This window comes from Periplaneta americana, chromosome 3 (genome assembly GCF_040183065.1).
Source record: "Periplaneta americana isolate PAMFEO1 chromosome 3, P.americana_PAMFEO1_priV1, whole genome shotgun sequence".
Classification (NCBI taxonomy): domain Eukaryota; kingdom Metazoa; phylum Arthropoda; class Insecta; order Blattodea; family Blattidae; genus Periplaneta; species Periplaneta americana.
This window is the reverse complement of record NC_091119.1, coordinates 3815947-3832731: the sequence shown is the minus strand read 5'-3', so window position 1 is coordinate 3832731 and position 16785 is coordinate 3815947. Positions and strand designations below refer to the sequence as shown.

General features: G+C 35.9%; 1 protein-coding gene across 1 annotated transcript in view; it reads left to right on the top strand.

The window, feature by feature from the left end:
* The window catches only part of dnr1 (defense repressor 1), a 92476-nt gene extending 81816 nt beyond the window's left edge, over positions 1–10660 (top strand). Inside the window, exons 5-7 of the mRNA XM_069819942.1 lie at positions 3185–3401; positions 6457–6711; positions 9424–10660. Coding sequence (XP_069676043.1) covers positions 3185–3401; positions 6457–6711; positions 9424–9852 — 901 coding nt within the window. The 3' untranslated portion in view covers positions 9853–10660. The remainder of the gene's footprint in view (positions 1–3184; positions 3402–6456; positions 6712–9423) is intronic.
* The last annotated feature ends 6125 nt before the right edge of the window (positions 10661–16785 follow it).

Genomic DNA, 16785 nt, shown 5'->3' with positions numbered 1-16785 from the left:
TATCAGGTGTATAATTACTACATTTCGGCATGGTCGAGCATAAAGAAATTTAGGAGTACAGCTGATTACGTAAAATCTGAACAGAATATTTCATTACGTCTACAGCAATAATTTTCAAAATTTTTAAAGGAATACCAAAAGACTTGAAACATTCAACCAACAATAATCTAAATACTTCAATCTGTCCTTGTATATGACACTAGTTGTTGGAGGTATGATACAGTTGTGCTTACTGAGACATGTGCAGAATGCTCAAAGATCTGTCAAGATAATCAGCTGTTTTATTTTCTTATTCAGGATTGTAGCTATATAAATCAAGAACACTTGTAATGAATCACACTTCTTTTTCCACGTCACTACATGAAAGTCGTACAAAGAAAAACAGGTTTTATAAAATCAGGTACACATGTTTGTATTTTGCTTTGAACTTGGTACTAGTACAGTGTTACTCATTGCATGTTCTTGAAGTACAGTTCCATGTGTAATTTGTTACACAATAGAGATGCAACAAAAGTTATAACTAACACCTTCCACCTTCTAATAAAGCGTCTGTAATTTTCACATGAAAGTAGAAGGCAGTGATCTTCGCACTGTATTCATGTTTTGTTCTCCAAGTTGCTCGTCATAGCTATACAAGCGTCATTATAACAGCAATAAAGATATAGGGGAATGCCACATAAACATCTTTTTTCCTGAGATGCCAGATAACCTTGTGGAGTTGCAGAACAGCCTGCAAGCAAAAACATCAAATGTTCAGCAGACTTTAGATGTAGATTCATTTTCCGGGCTGAGAGGCCGTGGTCTATTAGTTGGTTTTATACCAGACGTTTCGTCTGCAACTGCAGCAGATATCTTCAGTGGAGTGGTATCCGAGGTCGCAAGACTCTTCTCGGCGTACCTGAGGCAACTGATCCTGTGTCTGGTTGTGCGGGCGTATTTATAGTGCGGCTCGCGGGCCGAGGCCTGTTGTCGCTGCGGTCCGCGCCGCTTTGTTCGCTGCTCCCGTTCTGGGTTCCGTCCTTTTGTTGTAGTGGCTTCTTATCTGTTCTGTTTAGGACCGGGTACCAACACTTGTTTAGCTTTACGACGCACTTCTTCCCCCGTCTACATAGAGAAGCGATCGAAATATATAAACATAACAACAACTTTAATCGCAAGGAAGAAGGCGTAAAGCTAAACAAGTGTTGGTACCTGGTCCTAAACAGAACAGATAAGAAGCCACTACAACAAAAGGACGGAACCCAGAACGGGAGCAGCGAACAAAGCGGCGTGGACCGCAGCGACAACAGGCCTTGGCCCGCGAGCCGCACTATAAATACGCCCGCACAACCAGACACAGGATCAGTTGCCTCAGGTACGCCAAGAAGAGTCTTGCGACCTCGGATACCACTCCACTGAAGATGTCTGCCGCAGTTGCAGACGAAACGTCTGGTATAAAACCAACTAATAGACCACGGCCTCTCAGCCCGGAAAATGAATCTACATCTATAGACTCCGGCCGTGAAAGCCTACACTGCAAGTTCAGCAGACTTATTTGTTGCGTCTACGTCTTTGTTGATCACTATCAGTTCATAGCCGGATAGCAGAAGCAGGCTGATAGTGAAGTTACAAAAATGCGATATTTTTCTTTGAAATAGGCTAGCAGAACTGTTAGTAATTTCTTAATTTTAACCATGACTGTAACTTTATTTTACTGCTTACAAAACTGTACTGAACTTTCCTCTTATCAATTTGATAGCATCGGTTATTTATGCTACAGAAGTGTAAGAGCAAAGTAAAGTCGGTGTGATATGTCACTCATAATAAAACAGCATTGAGAAATAAGAGAGCTTGAAGCGCTTCACTTGTTTACTGTTTATTTTAAATGCGAAAACTAAGTTGTAACTGTGGTGGTAATATTGAATTAAAGTGACCACACTTCACTCGTTAGCAATAAATAATGCCTTTAAAACCAACGTGTGCGATTCAATCATCTTAAGACTGACTGTATTTATGGGCTATTCCATCTCAAATCGACCGAAATATAGAGAAAATTGACCTTGCAATTTTTAAATACAATAAAACTTTTTCTGTCCGTAGACAACTGTGATATAATGCTTTGTGCAAAGTTTGAGGCATCAGAACTTCATAGTGTTTAAATTAAAAATATTTAAATTTATCATATTTTCATAAAATTAGCAACTTTAAACTGTTGTGGCTCCGAAACCCTTTCACCTAATAATCAAAATCATGGTTTATTTTGATGCTGAGAAGTTAAAGTTTATATTGACATGTAAACAGTTTTTTTTTTTTTTTTTTTTTTTTAATGGAAATGGAGAAATTTAGATTTTTCTTCATTGAGACGCCTTTCCCCACGAAAAAGTATTTTTAAAATATATGGTTAGATTCCGCATTGAAAGTACAAATAAACACATTTTTACTGGTGCAACGTTAATAAGAAAGTATTGAAAATACCAAATAAAGAAAATAAATAGTACACGCGTGAACTAACCAGCTGACTGTGAGGTGGGAGCTAGCCGAGACAAGCAAGGCCAGGAGAAAAACACGTGATGTTTCGTCTAGTAGCGCATAGCTGGGCTAGCTTTATCACAGGTTTTCATAAACACAGGAGTAAAATGACGCCCAACACTCGTTTATCTTCATCTCTCGGCCAGTGCGTGCGGTACTGCGCCGTTCAAGTCTAGGCGTGTGAAAATAATTTATTTAATACCCTCGAAACTTATTGCCGAGCCACTAACCAAACAATGCCGAATCCCTCTTAATAATGCAAGGTTTTTTCTCAATATTTTTTACATTTTTACAAATGGCCAAAAAGGCTAAAAGTAAGTAAAATCAGATTATCTGTCTGTTACAATAAAAATAAGGATTACTTCTTATCATAACCTACCAAATGTCAGCTTCAAAATGAGCTCTCGTTCAATGTTCTGCAGTAAATGGTTCCAGAGTTCTGAGCGCTGAAAGAGGCTTGTTTTTATAAAATACGCTAAATTTGTTGCTCAATAATACGAAAACCGTTTGACTTACTATAGTATATTTTTGCAAATGCACTCTCCTCAGCACCTTGTATAAATATGGAGAAAATTAGAGTATAAAAAATGCGAGGTTTTTTACTGATCGATTCATATGGAATAGCCCTTACATTGTTGCAGTGTATAACATATTAATGTGAAGGTTTTACTTTCAGCATTCCATACACAGCCATCCAGACTGCAGCATCACAACGTCGACTGTTTCATTTGGCCTATGCTGATTTAGATGGACACGAGACATCACTTCAGATCAAGTTAGAATCGTCGCAGGCAGCTAGTGGCGTGTACAGAGCCATCACCGAGAAACACGCGTTCTACAGTTGCGAGACTGTGCGGAGTGCTGTGACAGCGCAGTTTATAAGAGATCTCAAGGTGTGTGCTAGTGTGATATGGAACTAGTGAGCAATGTATGCAATGAAGGGTGAAAGGAACTGGCCATGCTACCATTATCTCCTGTTTCTGGATAGCTGGCTGAACAACAACATCCCCTTTTGGTCTTTTTCATTTTCAAAATTATTTAAATTTCCATAGTGAGATTAGCCCCAAAAGGTTTCACTTTCATATCATCAGTAGGTATACCATCATGTGTTGCATTAACTATAATAATATTTCATTTTTAATGGTAAAAATGTCAACAAACATTCTTAAATTTTGTAGTTCTTAATATGGAATACACAGCTGTACTCGGAAAACTACAGACCAGAGAATCAGACCTGTAAATTATTTTTATACGTTATCAAAAAATTACACAAATGAAGATCGACATATTGGCATTATGATGTTAAAGAATCTGACCCATCTGAACTCTAAGTATGTCAGCAATCCTGTAGGTCATGGCCTTCGTGTAATAGTCTATTGTTTATTGTAGTGTGCGTTTTGTTTTATTCTGAAATGCAATTAATTAGTTCCCAAAACTGACGAAAGATGGATTTTGTAAAATAGGAAAATGATATAGGAAAATTGACATTTTACTGAAAACTACTATTTTTCTGAAAAACTTTGGGTTCCAAGCTTCAAAATGAGGGATGATTTATTAAAATCCGTTCAGCCGTTTTCCCGTAATTTTCATTACTAGTTCGAATTATATATATATAGATTCTTATCAAAAGAGGTAAGCACAATAAGTCTCAGGCTGCGGTGCTGACCTTCAAGCCTTCCTCTGTAATAAGATAAAAAAATAATTTAACAACATGCCTTTTCGATGGTTGTGTAGTTTCGAAAACACTACTGAAACTTGTGTAAACACAACTTGTACGACTTCTTCTTCAGTAGATAGGTTTCAATGAGGAAAATACTTTGCTATACTATATTCAGGGCTGGGCAGTATTTGAAATACATTTGTATTTTGTAATTTGTAAGGATTTTCGAAAGTATTTTGTATTTAAATACATAAAATTGATGTATTTTGTATTTCAAATACTTGAAATACTTTTTTTTTTCTTCTTGTCCTTCAAGTTTTGGATTTGGATTTGAAGAATGAACTTTTGTCTTATTTGCCTATCCATTTCAGATCTGCTATTTTTCTTGCCACAACTGATTCCTCAATGCCATAAAGAAATCTCCAACAACATCAAGGATCCATCACCCAACACTTGCTAAATGTTCAGCATTATGGAATGTGTCTAGGAGATCCAAATCCTCAGAAATTATATCAGATATTTTGAAATATTCATCAGTTTCCTTGCCCAACTCGATGGAATTCTCTTTATGACTCAGTTTCTCAAATATTGCAATTCAAACATGATATAAACAGGTGTAACAGAGAACTGCTCAGCTGGTTTCACACACATATTCTGTGTCCTCTTCCTATCATTTGGTGAGGCAGTGTCAGATAGCCATTTCATCTTCAATGGCAAAGGGACAACCTGTGCACTCCAGAGAATTACCCAATAGTGAAACAAGCCTTTATAAAGTATAATACAAGTTTGTTTTCCTCTGCACCTGTAGAAAGACTGTTCTGTTTTGCAGGATTTATTCATTCACAAGCAAGGGGATCCTTATCTGATAAACTTCTTGAGAAACTGGTTTTTTTAAGGGAGCAGTAATTATTCATATGTAGCATAATTTCATTGCTGACTGGGAAAAGGAAGAATGTTCAGTTTCAGTGTTTATATAAAATTTCGAGGTAAAAATACTTTTAATGTTAATATAATATTTTAGATTTTCAGTAATATTCTTATTTCTTTAGGCCTATATATTGTATCGAGTATTTCAAATACAATAGTAATATGCGTTACAAGAGCGGTATGTTGAAGTTTTCACGTTCGAGGAAAAGTTTGAAAAAGTGAAACGTAGTTGAGCTTTTTTAATTTCCGAGAATTGAAAGAAAACATACCGCTTGTGTATCGTACATTATTTTGTGCGAAGATCGTTTATTACATATCTGTTGCAATGAAATCTCCATCTTGGTTTCTGTTCAATGACGGCAAATTTGCAAAACAAAAATATCTATCTTCAACATTGTTGCTTTAAAATGTTTTCTGTGTTTACTATACTCCAGCAGGCCGTGATATATGTCTGTCTTTTTTTTCCCCCAATCTATAAATGCGAACTTAAAACAAACTGCTTTACATGCATCACGAATGCAGTAACTTTAGTGGAGTTGTAGAGTTTACTTAATTTTTGCAAATATTTAAAAACAATAATTAACAGTGGAATTTAGGTGAAATTGCAGTGGTAAGTTTCCAATTTATAATTATTACTATATTGAATGTTTCTAAAAATAATATGTTAAAAGCCTAAAGCAGTAAAATCAATATGTCACTTAAGCGGTAAGGAGAGGGAAATTGTTATGTGTGTTAGGTTGGGAATACCGAATGTGGAATTTTAGACTTTCCGCGGATTGGTTTTGTGCGAAAACCAAGCAAATACGCACGATCTCGCACAAATGTATTTTGAGTATTTAAAATACAAATGTATTTTGGTTAATTTTTTTTAAGTATTTTGTATTTGTATTTCAAATACTTGGATATCAGTATTTTGCCCAGCCCTGACTATATTTTAATCATGCTTAAAAATACGTAATGCTCAGTACAGTTCAGACAATGTGAAGTGTGCAACAGCTGATAAGGCTTAAAACAAACGAGATGTTGGAAAACCCTGATGCACTACCTCGCAGCTCAGTAAGAATGCTGGTAACTGGTGTAACTCTCTGTATTTTATGTACTTACTTTCAGGATGTTGAGTATGAGTGGAATTCGTTAAGTAGTTTAGTAGAAGAGGCTCTGACATTTTGCGTTATCACCTTATGAGAGATAGTGTTGCCACAGAAACTAACCTCAGCTGGATACTTTTATTGTAATTACAAATTTATACTTACATTTTATTGTTTATGTATATAACTTTGAGCTTTGGTAAGATTTCTCTCTTTCTTGAATTTTGTGACTCTTGTCTTCATTACATAATATATTATTATTTTCAATTCTAGGGTACAATTGTGTCCATCTTCAATGAAGATACGTCACTGGGTAAGAAGTATGTGTTCGATATCAGGCGAACCTGCCGTGAAGTGTACGACAATGCAAGACGTGCTTTATACCAGAATTCAGGAAGTGGTGGAGGATCTCGACTGTCCCCTTCTCCTTCTGGAATTAATTCCACTCACTCCTCAATTGGAAATAAGAACGAACATGAAAATGGTGAAGAGGTCTCCAATGGCAATTGTCAGGCTGAACAATGCAAGGTAATAACAAGACGAACATCACCATCCTTATGCTGACTATTGTGATCCCAATTACTCCAAACTTCATGTACAAGTTTCGTAACAGTAATTTTTTATTGTCGTTTTCCTGTCAGGGAAATTAGGCCGAGTGGGCTGTTCCACTCTCATGCCATCTTTTTTTAGGTCTTCACAGTCTTCTTTTCTCATGTTCCTGCCAAGTTAGAATTTCTTTCAGTAATCTTGAATTTCCATTCTATTTATATGTTCAGTTCATTTTGTTCTTTAATTATGAAGATGTTCTAACATGGGAGTAACTTTCAAATCGTTTGATATCTCTACACTTTCTTTAGTATTGCATAACGTATAGCCTGCAATTTTCCACGTGAAATGCATTTCTGCAGTTGAACTCTTCTTAAGTGATGCTGTTTGAGAGTACTTGCTTTACTTCTAAATGTAAGAGTTGGTTTGATTAATTAAATTTTTGATAATAGTATAAATTGACTTGAAGATATAGAAACATATGTAACATGGGTTACAACTAACCCACTGCCACGAAGGAAGACCAGAAAAAAAAAAATAAATAAGTTGCGTCATATAAGAAGAGGTGACTTGGATGTGTCAACTTGATGAGTCAAGGAGCCTCTTGCAGCCTTCCTTCCTTATACTGTGCACCATTGAAAGTATTTTAAAAGCATATTGTTATTGCCCAAGACAGATACTTCTGATATTAAATACTAATGCTGATAGCATATTATTAACGTTATCTTCATGCAGCACGTAGATGTGAAGCAAAAATAAACAAGTTGAAACTAAAATTTAAAGATATAATAAATTCAGTCATGATTTATGCACAGCAGCGAAGGAAACTGTAAAGTAATTTTTAAGGAAAATTAGTAACCTAAATATAACAGTAATACAGGTCACGAGTAAATTCTATTGAAAATGTTCTGAAAAAGATTCAGTTGCACTTTCAGTATCTGTACGGAGTAGTGGGCACAGCTTGATAGTCAATTGAAACTCCTCTCCTGATGCCACTCCTGCTACCACGAAATTGTGACGTTATATGGCATTTGATCAACATTGAATAAGACTTTGCTTAAGTCTTGTCGAGATCAGAAGTAGAGTAAAAACATCCATGTAACAAGTAGAGCTGTGCATACAGCAACATTCAGCCTGCTTGGACTTGTGAACAGGCACAAGCGTATTTAACCCAACAGTAGAAGCAAGTTTATGTGTCGGGTTCCACGTGAGCTTGCTCCTAGGAAGGCAGGCTCTTATCATGTCTCTTCTGTTTTGTTTTACGTGTAGTTAGCTTTCACAGTCAGTGCTGGATTCAATAAATATAAAAGTTGTGTCTAAGATAACCATTAACTTTTTATTTTATTGTTAATTTCAAAGTGTCTTTCTCGTAAAACTTCAGTTATTGAAATAGCTCTAAATAAATACTGTTTTTAAGGAGAAAAAAATATATCCAGTAGGGCCTGTCCTAACTTTGAAAATCCTTCCCCTTCCACAATAGAAAAATGGTCTCAAGTCTTTCGCGCACATTTCCACACACTTTTCCACTAAAAATCTTTCAGTTTTTTAAATATTTTACCCATCTTGAAGATTTCTTTTCACTTTACATAATATATGACGCAGCATGCCTGAGGTACCTGTTTTCACTTTTAAAATCTTTCCAGCAGCACCCTCTGGTTTTAGTGTTTCTTTTTCATTTACACAACAGAATTTGTTCCAGGCTTCAGATCCAGTCCTATTCCCATTAACCAAAACATAGTCTCCGCACTTAACTTGTCTTGCACTTGTTGAGAATCCATAGCGTACAGTTAAACTATACTGTTTTCGCTGTAAGAAAAATCCTGATGTAAACACAAGCACGTGGCTGTCATACCCGTGATTGGCTCACAGTCGAAACACTCACATGACGCAGGAAAATATAGTTCCTTATTTGGAAATCATAATCTTGTATTATTTGAAAATAAAAATTGAATTCTAGTTATTAAATATGACGAAAGATATAACTTCACTCATATGTAAAACGCTATGTAAAAGAAAAGCTACTTTTATATTTTGTTATTTACGTTGTAAGCGGATGAATACTAAGAGTAATGCCGAGGTAGTCTGTTCTTGTAATGTGCTGGTGCCACATGAGCTTGTTCTCGTAAGCACGTGTTAGAATGGCTTCTGCATATTCAATGTGTGTGGTTACTAAACATAAGAGTGGAAACCCTATCAAATGCGGAGAGAAAGAAATAGTGTTGAATGTATATAGTAAGTTCCAATTAATAAATTATAAAGTTACAGTTTCCTAGCAAACGAATGCATAGTAGTGAGGTTAGGTCTACTTTGACGAGAAACGGGAAATGTTTAACATGAAACAGAATGTACAGGAGTGGGCAGTATCACTTACTGAAAATCTCTGCCGCCAAATTGTGGCCAATCAAGCCTCACTTCAGTCACGTGCCATTGTTTACTGTAGGATTATTCTTACAGCGAAAAGATTATACACATAGGCTTCGTAACAACCCATTGGGCTCGCTTGGGTCATACTATGCTTGGTATGAGAAGGAGCGGGAACTGCCAGGCAAGCTTGCGCTCGGCCTGTTGTCTGATTGGTCAAGAGCGGAATATCAGACGTATTCTGAATGACACGGGGCAGGCAGGCTTGAAAGGGAAAACGCACAGCTCTAGTAATGAGTAAAGATTATGACGTGTATTTTCTCTGTTTGTCAGTCTACACAGGCACGATTGGCAAGACTGTTGGAAGCCATGTCATGTCGCATCTGCATGGACCGTGCCATAGACACCGCCTTCTTCCCCTGCGCGCACGTGATGGCGTGTGGCGAGTGCGGTGCGCGGTGTGACAGGTGTCCACTCTGCAGAGCTCCTATCCAGCATTCACGCCGAATCTTCCTGCCCATCGAACTGCAGGACACTGACCACCTCCTGCAGCAGGACCAGTCTAAAGAGCAGTTCGAAGAATGCAATGACTGCCACCACAGTTTCCACGAACCCAGCTTACCAGCTGAAGAGCTGCAGGAGCATGCGGAGGAACTGTTCCAGCAGCCGCAGAGGAGGCTGCGCAGGAATCAGTCGCAGGAGCAGGTGGGAGGAAATTACACGAGTTCTGGATCTGAGCCGGTGGCCATGGACGGAAGCTAAGACTTTGTGTAACTGTGCACTGATTACCCTGACCACAGTCGAGATGGATGTCTGTCTGTCTCTTAATTGTTTAGTCTGTTGGTGTAGAAATTTAGTGAATGGTTCTGGACTCAGTGCACACTATTTGGCCTCTTATAGTTTTGGACTTGCTAGATTATAATGTTTGAAATGTGGCTTACTAAATGTAATCCTCTTTGAAAATTATACTAGCAATTTTATTTATCATGCATAATATGTGGTGATGACTGTGTAACACAGTATTTATTTACACGGGTTATTTCTGTCCATAGAAGTTGAAGTTTCATCAACAAATAAGTTGTTACCTGAGTACTCTTGAAACAACTTAAAAGCCAAACAAATCAGTGATACACACGTCAGCTTTGGAACCAAACTGAGCTGAGAAGTCTGTGTTTTTCATGTTATTGCTCCATGTACTTGATTTTCGTGCTGTTCATGGCATGTTTTCGGTTTTTTATGATTTGTTACAAATAATTTTATAACATTAATTAAAATATTTATTTCTTATCGATTTGCTTTACAACTCTTAATTATTTGAAATATGACAAAAGTCCAAAAATTAAAAACTTAACTATGTTAAAATAGTTTTAAAAAAAGGTAATAAATCTTGACATGCACATACTGCCATTTCGAAGTTTGTTCACTCCATCGTCAGTGCTGAATCCACAAGACTCACAGCAAGCAACAGTCGAAATGCTGATGATGGAGTAAATGGGCTCTGAAACTGCTGTACATGCACATCAACACGGTCAAGCTCTTAAAGTGTTTTAATTTTTTAACTTTTATAATATTTTATAAAATTTAAGTACTTATATAATTAAAAAGTTTTAGTTGTGAAAAATAAGTAAATTTCTATCGATAATTACGAAAAGAAGTGAGAAAGGACTTCTGCTGTTAATTTCTTTAGTTTCTTGGTTGCAAGAAGTTGCTTGAGGAGTGGAAAAGTTAGAATATACAGTTCTGTGTGAAGTGGATTGATGCAAACAAATTTGCATAAATAGAACAGTCGTTTTAAATGCGTACTAAAGGGAATTTGGAACCCAGAGATTATATCACTAACATGTATTACCTTATGCAAATCTGGCTTTCAGGTAGTAGCTCCCTGTAAAGCAGGTTTGAATAATTTCAAGGAAAAATTGTTCCGGGGCTGGGTATCAATCCCAGGACCCTTCGCTTAGCGCACAAATGCTCTCCCTTAGGCTTCTATTGATGAACAAAGAAAATTAAGAATGCACTTGTTAAAATTTTGGCTGCCAAGCCTTTGGTGTCTCTTTTCTATAGAAGATCTTAGCTACATAGGAGAGCTGGTTAAAAATGTGACTAGAGATCAGAATAGGTATGTTAAAATTTTCCAGTCCTAGTCACTGTTTACATGGAGGACCTGTTTGTTCTGTCCATTTCTATACAATTGAAAGATAACACCTATCACCAGTACAAGAAAGTCGATATATATCCAGTTTGAACATGACTTCTCCATGTCATGTGCCTTATGTAATCAGGTATTTTACATTAACTCATTAGAGAATTTTATACGCGAAATACTGTTTGTTGAGACAGGAACTTGTATCATCTGTATGAATGGTATTATAGTTCGGTTATTGCAAAAGTTGAAGTTCCTGTGTTATAGGGACATGGTCCATGATACAGTGGAATAAATGTTATGTACTGGTAGCTTTCCTGGGTATATTGAGCATTTATTTGTGCGTGCTATTCCCTCATTACATTTTTTATATATGGGTGAATATTCTGAAATGGGTAAATGTATGTCCTGGCTGATTTAAGGAGTTTCTTGAAAATGTTAACTGATTACTTTTGCGTTTAATTAACTAACTCTCTCATGTTTTAGTTGGAAACAAAATATAAAAGGATTAATTTTAAAATTTATAATTAAAAAATAATTTATAATTAAAAATGTTTCGATTTGATTTTATTTCCTCAGCTAAGATTATAAAAATAAATAGTTCAAATACTTATGAAAGACAGGAATTGTTGTTTGTTTAATTCTGAAAGGATACAACTTTAACATAAAGTTTGTCCCCAAAAATTTCGTAACGCCGGTCCCTCGAAATAAAAGAGCTACACAAAAGACAGTTTTGCTTCATGTGGTAAATTTTAACGGTTGGTAGTGATGAGAGGTTAACATGGCGCCAGTTGAAAAACTTTTCGTCCATTATCGTAATTTATTTTATTGGAAAATACAAAAATCATCACTGATGACTGAATGTTATGTTTTCTATTGGTAACACTGGTCCCAGGTGGCATTAAATATAGTTTGTATATACAAAACTTTCGTAGTATATGCAAAACATTACAATGTTTGTCGACTAAAAAATCTAACCTCCATGATATTTTTAACGATTTATTTTGTCAGAACTGTTGCGGAAATTATACTAATTTGTTACAACCGTCCCTGTAACATCGGTCCCTTTATTGTGGGATGAGGTTTCATTTAACATAAAATTATTAAATACTAGTGTATAAAGGAACTTCGAATATTATTTCATGTGATTGTTTATAGGAAAGAAAAAGAAGTCTGATGATGAAAGTAGGAAATATGAAAGGGAGAAGATACATAGGCAGAGGGCAAATGAAGGGTACACGGGAATAACGATCAAGGTCCACTTTAGAAAGTTTCGAGAAAAATGAATTTTAAAGTTTAAGCACCTAATACTTTGTTATGTGTATATTTAATAGAAACTGACGTAGTGGAATGTCAAGAACGATTATTTCTTATTACTAGCTAGACCACATGATAGTACTTCCTTTCCACTATAAGATGGCATTATTAACTCAATTTCGATTTTTGATGGACCTTGATCGTTTTTCCCGTGTACCCTTCAAATATGACTGAAGAGGAGTTGCAGAAAAAAAGGGACCATGGCAAAGAATATAAAAAAAAAGAAAGAAAATAGCAGATATGACTGATCGTGAAAATAGAAATATTCGAAGACAAGTGAAATCTGAAGTACAGAAGTTTAGAAGATACCTTAAACAATGGGCTGTAAGGGAAAGATAACAACAATCCCTTGGCTTCTTTTAAAATTAGAAAATCTCACATAAAATTTTTTTAAAGCTTAACTGATACCAGAATCTTCAATAATAGGAGGAAATGTAACCAATGTGAGGAAAAAAGTACACAATTTAATATAATATATTTTTTCCAGTTTTGTTATTCATATTTGCCCATTTCAGAATATTCACCCATATAGCATGCGCTATTGCTATTGTTTTGTAATGAAATCCTGGGTTCCCCCCTCTTGGCCCACGTCTGTGGTAACTGTAACATGTCATGAATACAGCACACTGATTATTCTTACAGAAAACCTATTTTTTTCTTTATGCTTTACCCAAATTATTGTATGCATGAAAACATATGAACATTTGTGATATAATAATAAGATATCCTTTTAAACTTAGGAAAATTATATATTCCTTAAAATGTTATATTTGAGTTTTCTGGAAATGTTCTTTTAAATATGTTGGTTGTGTATATTATTTTATCTCACACACTAATGTGAAATGTGTGTTTAAATTACTATTTCTATTTACTAAAAGTTATCTAAGAAATGACTGATTAGAATTTTAATTAAACCTAATTATTAATGTTTTATATAAGCAATGTACCTTCGGTTTATTATAAATTGATTTCCACTGTTTCAGTCTGGTGCTGCTGTTACAATAATTCGTAGAATGAATATTGTTCATTTCCGATCTAATAAGATAAAAATTATTATTTGAAAACGAAACTCTTTCCTCTTTCCAACGAAATAACGAATATAATAATCCATTTTGAATCTTGCGTACACTACTTTTAACACTTGAATAAAATTAATTGATTAACTAGTGGACTTACTCGTGTTAATTATGTAAGATTTGTCCGGCTTACAAACGCAAAAACACGCAAAACACAATAAATACATCACACTAACATATGAAAACAAAAGCACACATAAGATCGCATCTTCCTTCAGAAAGCAGAAATATAACATAGCATACAGAACAGAAAACACACTACAAAGACATCTCAACACCCAAAAAACAAAAAAATAAATACGACCACACAGGTGTATACAAACTCTCACATGTAATAGTTGCGATAAGTTCTACATAGGACAGACAGGCAGATCATTCCAAACACGCTACAAAGAACACATTAAAGCAATAACCAGAGGACACAATACATCTACATATGCCGATCACATAACCAATGCTAACTATACATACAATAACATAAATGCGGACATAGAAATCCTACACATACAACCCAAGAACCAAAAACTCAATACACTAGAACAATACGAAATATACAGACACACTAAAACACACCCCGATCAATTTCAGTACACACACACTATTTGACTCCACTCTTCAACACCTTTCAACACTCAAACGTACCCACATAACAGGCAGAGAAGTTCGAGATGATGCTGTGATCTAGTAGGCTCTGAAGATGGTGCGTGAAGCACTGAAACAGCTGTAAGCCGCACAAATCTTACATAATTAACACGAGTAAGTCCACTAGTTAATCAATTAAGAATATAATAAATTGAAGGTCTTGCGATGTGAGAAGAAAATATTGCTGTTAATTCCTCAGGTCGAAATTACAGCTGCCTATTAACTTTTGTGTAAGACTGCATTATTACAATATATAAACGGTAGGTTCGTTGTAAACAAACCCAGCTTGGGAATTTAATAATTACATTGTACGAGGGAGGAAATCTCAAAAGAATTAAATGCTTGGCAATATTGCGAGAAAAAACATGAATTATGCATGATAAATTGAAATGTCTTTTATGATTTAAAAGTTACAAGAGTTGAAATGTCCTGCGGACATATTCTTGTTTTGAAAGGACGACTGTGACACTGATACAAAGACATACTAAGTGGACTGTCGTCATTTTGGTGAGTTGGAACTATTGTACAATTTCATGATGTATCTCAGAAGCTTTAGACAAAAGCTACTTTTTGAATGTACAATAAGATGTTAAGTGCTCGTTGAAATGTGGAGCATAATGCAACAATTGCTTTAGTCATTAACAATGCAAGGAGTTTATAACTATGTATATAATATATTGTTTTGCTATGTATTAAGGTTTTAAGTTTCTTTTTATAATACATTATAAGTTCAAGATTAAATTTTAAAATATCAGAATGAGATGAGAGTATTTTCCAAGTATTTGCAAATTTTAAGAGAAGTATTAATGTAATATGTATGTTTGTGTCGTTAACAACAATTGCCATGTTTCGTTTATATATGAATCAACGTATGTGTACAGTGATTCATTGTTCAGCGTTTTTATTTTCTTCAAGATGAAGCTTTATCATCAATTTGTGTGTTTGTATGCATGAACATGCAAAACAACAATGGTGTGTTCATGTTCTGCCCTGAAAGATGACATTAAAATGACATTTTAATAGCATATAACTCAATCCTGTTGTTTATTGAACTAATTTTACTTTCTTCAGATATACATCCCTTACAAGGCCAGCCTTACGAGAACAGTGTTATTGTTTAGAAAGTATTCAAGATTAAGTTACGCAGACTATCAGTAGCACCTGACAGAAAGGAGTAAATGACGAAATATGAGGAAGGGGTTCATTTGTATCAGCGTTTTTCAGCATGTGGCACATTAAAGGTGAAATTTAAAATCTTGCAGCACACTCATAAAATCTAAGCCAGTAGTTCCCAACCAGGGTTTTAGATAAATGTTGTTGTTGTTTTCTAATGCCAGGCGTTTGACAATAAAGTCATTTGACCTCTTGCAATCCAATATTTTTCAAAGATATTATCATGGCCAGCCACTGAAGCACAGATTTTGAGGTGTTCTGAATCCATTTCTTGGTTTGAGTTGCACAATGGGCAGTTAGGGGACTGATATATCCCAATTCTAAGTGAAAATGGCAAGTTGTAGTCGATTTAAGTGAACACCATATTTTAACGTTTTGGTGGCTACTTCATTCACACACAACCCCCAGAATGTCTGGAGGACCACACCTGCTGTTGGTCGACAGGTCCATTGGACCTAGCTGGGAGATCTTGTTGATCACCAGCTTTCCCTCCTTAAGCCACTGGAGGACGATTTTAGTGCCTTAGCAGGTCAGCACTAGGAACAGAAAAGTAGAAAGAGGAGGAAGGAAAGGGGTCGAAGAAAGTAAGAGTTCAGTCAGAGGACTGGATAGGAAAGGGTAAAGAGGGAATTAGGTATTGAATAGAGGAAAATTATACCAAATTCAGTCGATAACTCATCAAGCTGACCAGTGCTAATTGATGAGTAGCCCCTCCCTTTAGTTCAGCTCGTAAAATCATGCTTACTAACAGCTGCACCACGGGAAGGTAGGGATGGGACATTGGGTATTTGTCCAGGTTGGTTCCTTAAAGCCTTCAATGGGAAGGATTAATGGCTCTCCCCCCTGTATCCGACAGATACCCTTTTGCAGCCAATGATAAATGTATATGCATTAATATATATAAAAAATTAAATATTTTCAATTTTATGTGCATTATATTTTAATCAACAAAGAAGGGAAGTGATATTGCGATGAATGGTGAAAGGGCAGCTGGGCGAAAAGGGTTGAGAAGCAGCAAAACAAAATTCACATTATTCACAAATAGAACTAACACACTTTTTCTTATTTTATTTGATATTATTGATAGGAATCTTAAGTTTAAAAATGCAAAATTATTACAATGCAATATTTATGCAGTCCCACGCCATGGCGTCGCGGTCTAAGGCATCCCGCCTAGGACTCGCGTTACAGAATGCGCGCTGGTTCGAGTCCTCATGGGGGAAGAAATTTTCTCATGAAATTTCGGCCAGTGTATGGGACTGGTGCCCACTCAGCATCGTGATGCACTTGGGGAGCTACGATAGGTAGCGAAATCCAGTTGCGAAAGCCAGCTGTAACGGCTGGGGG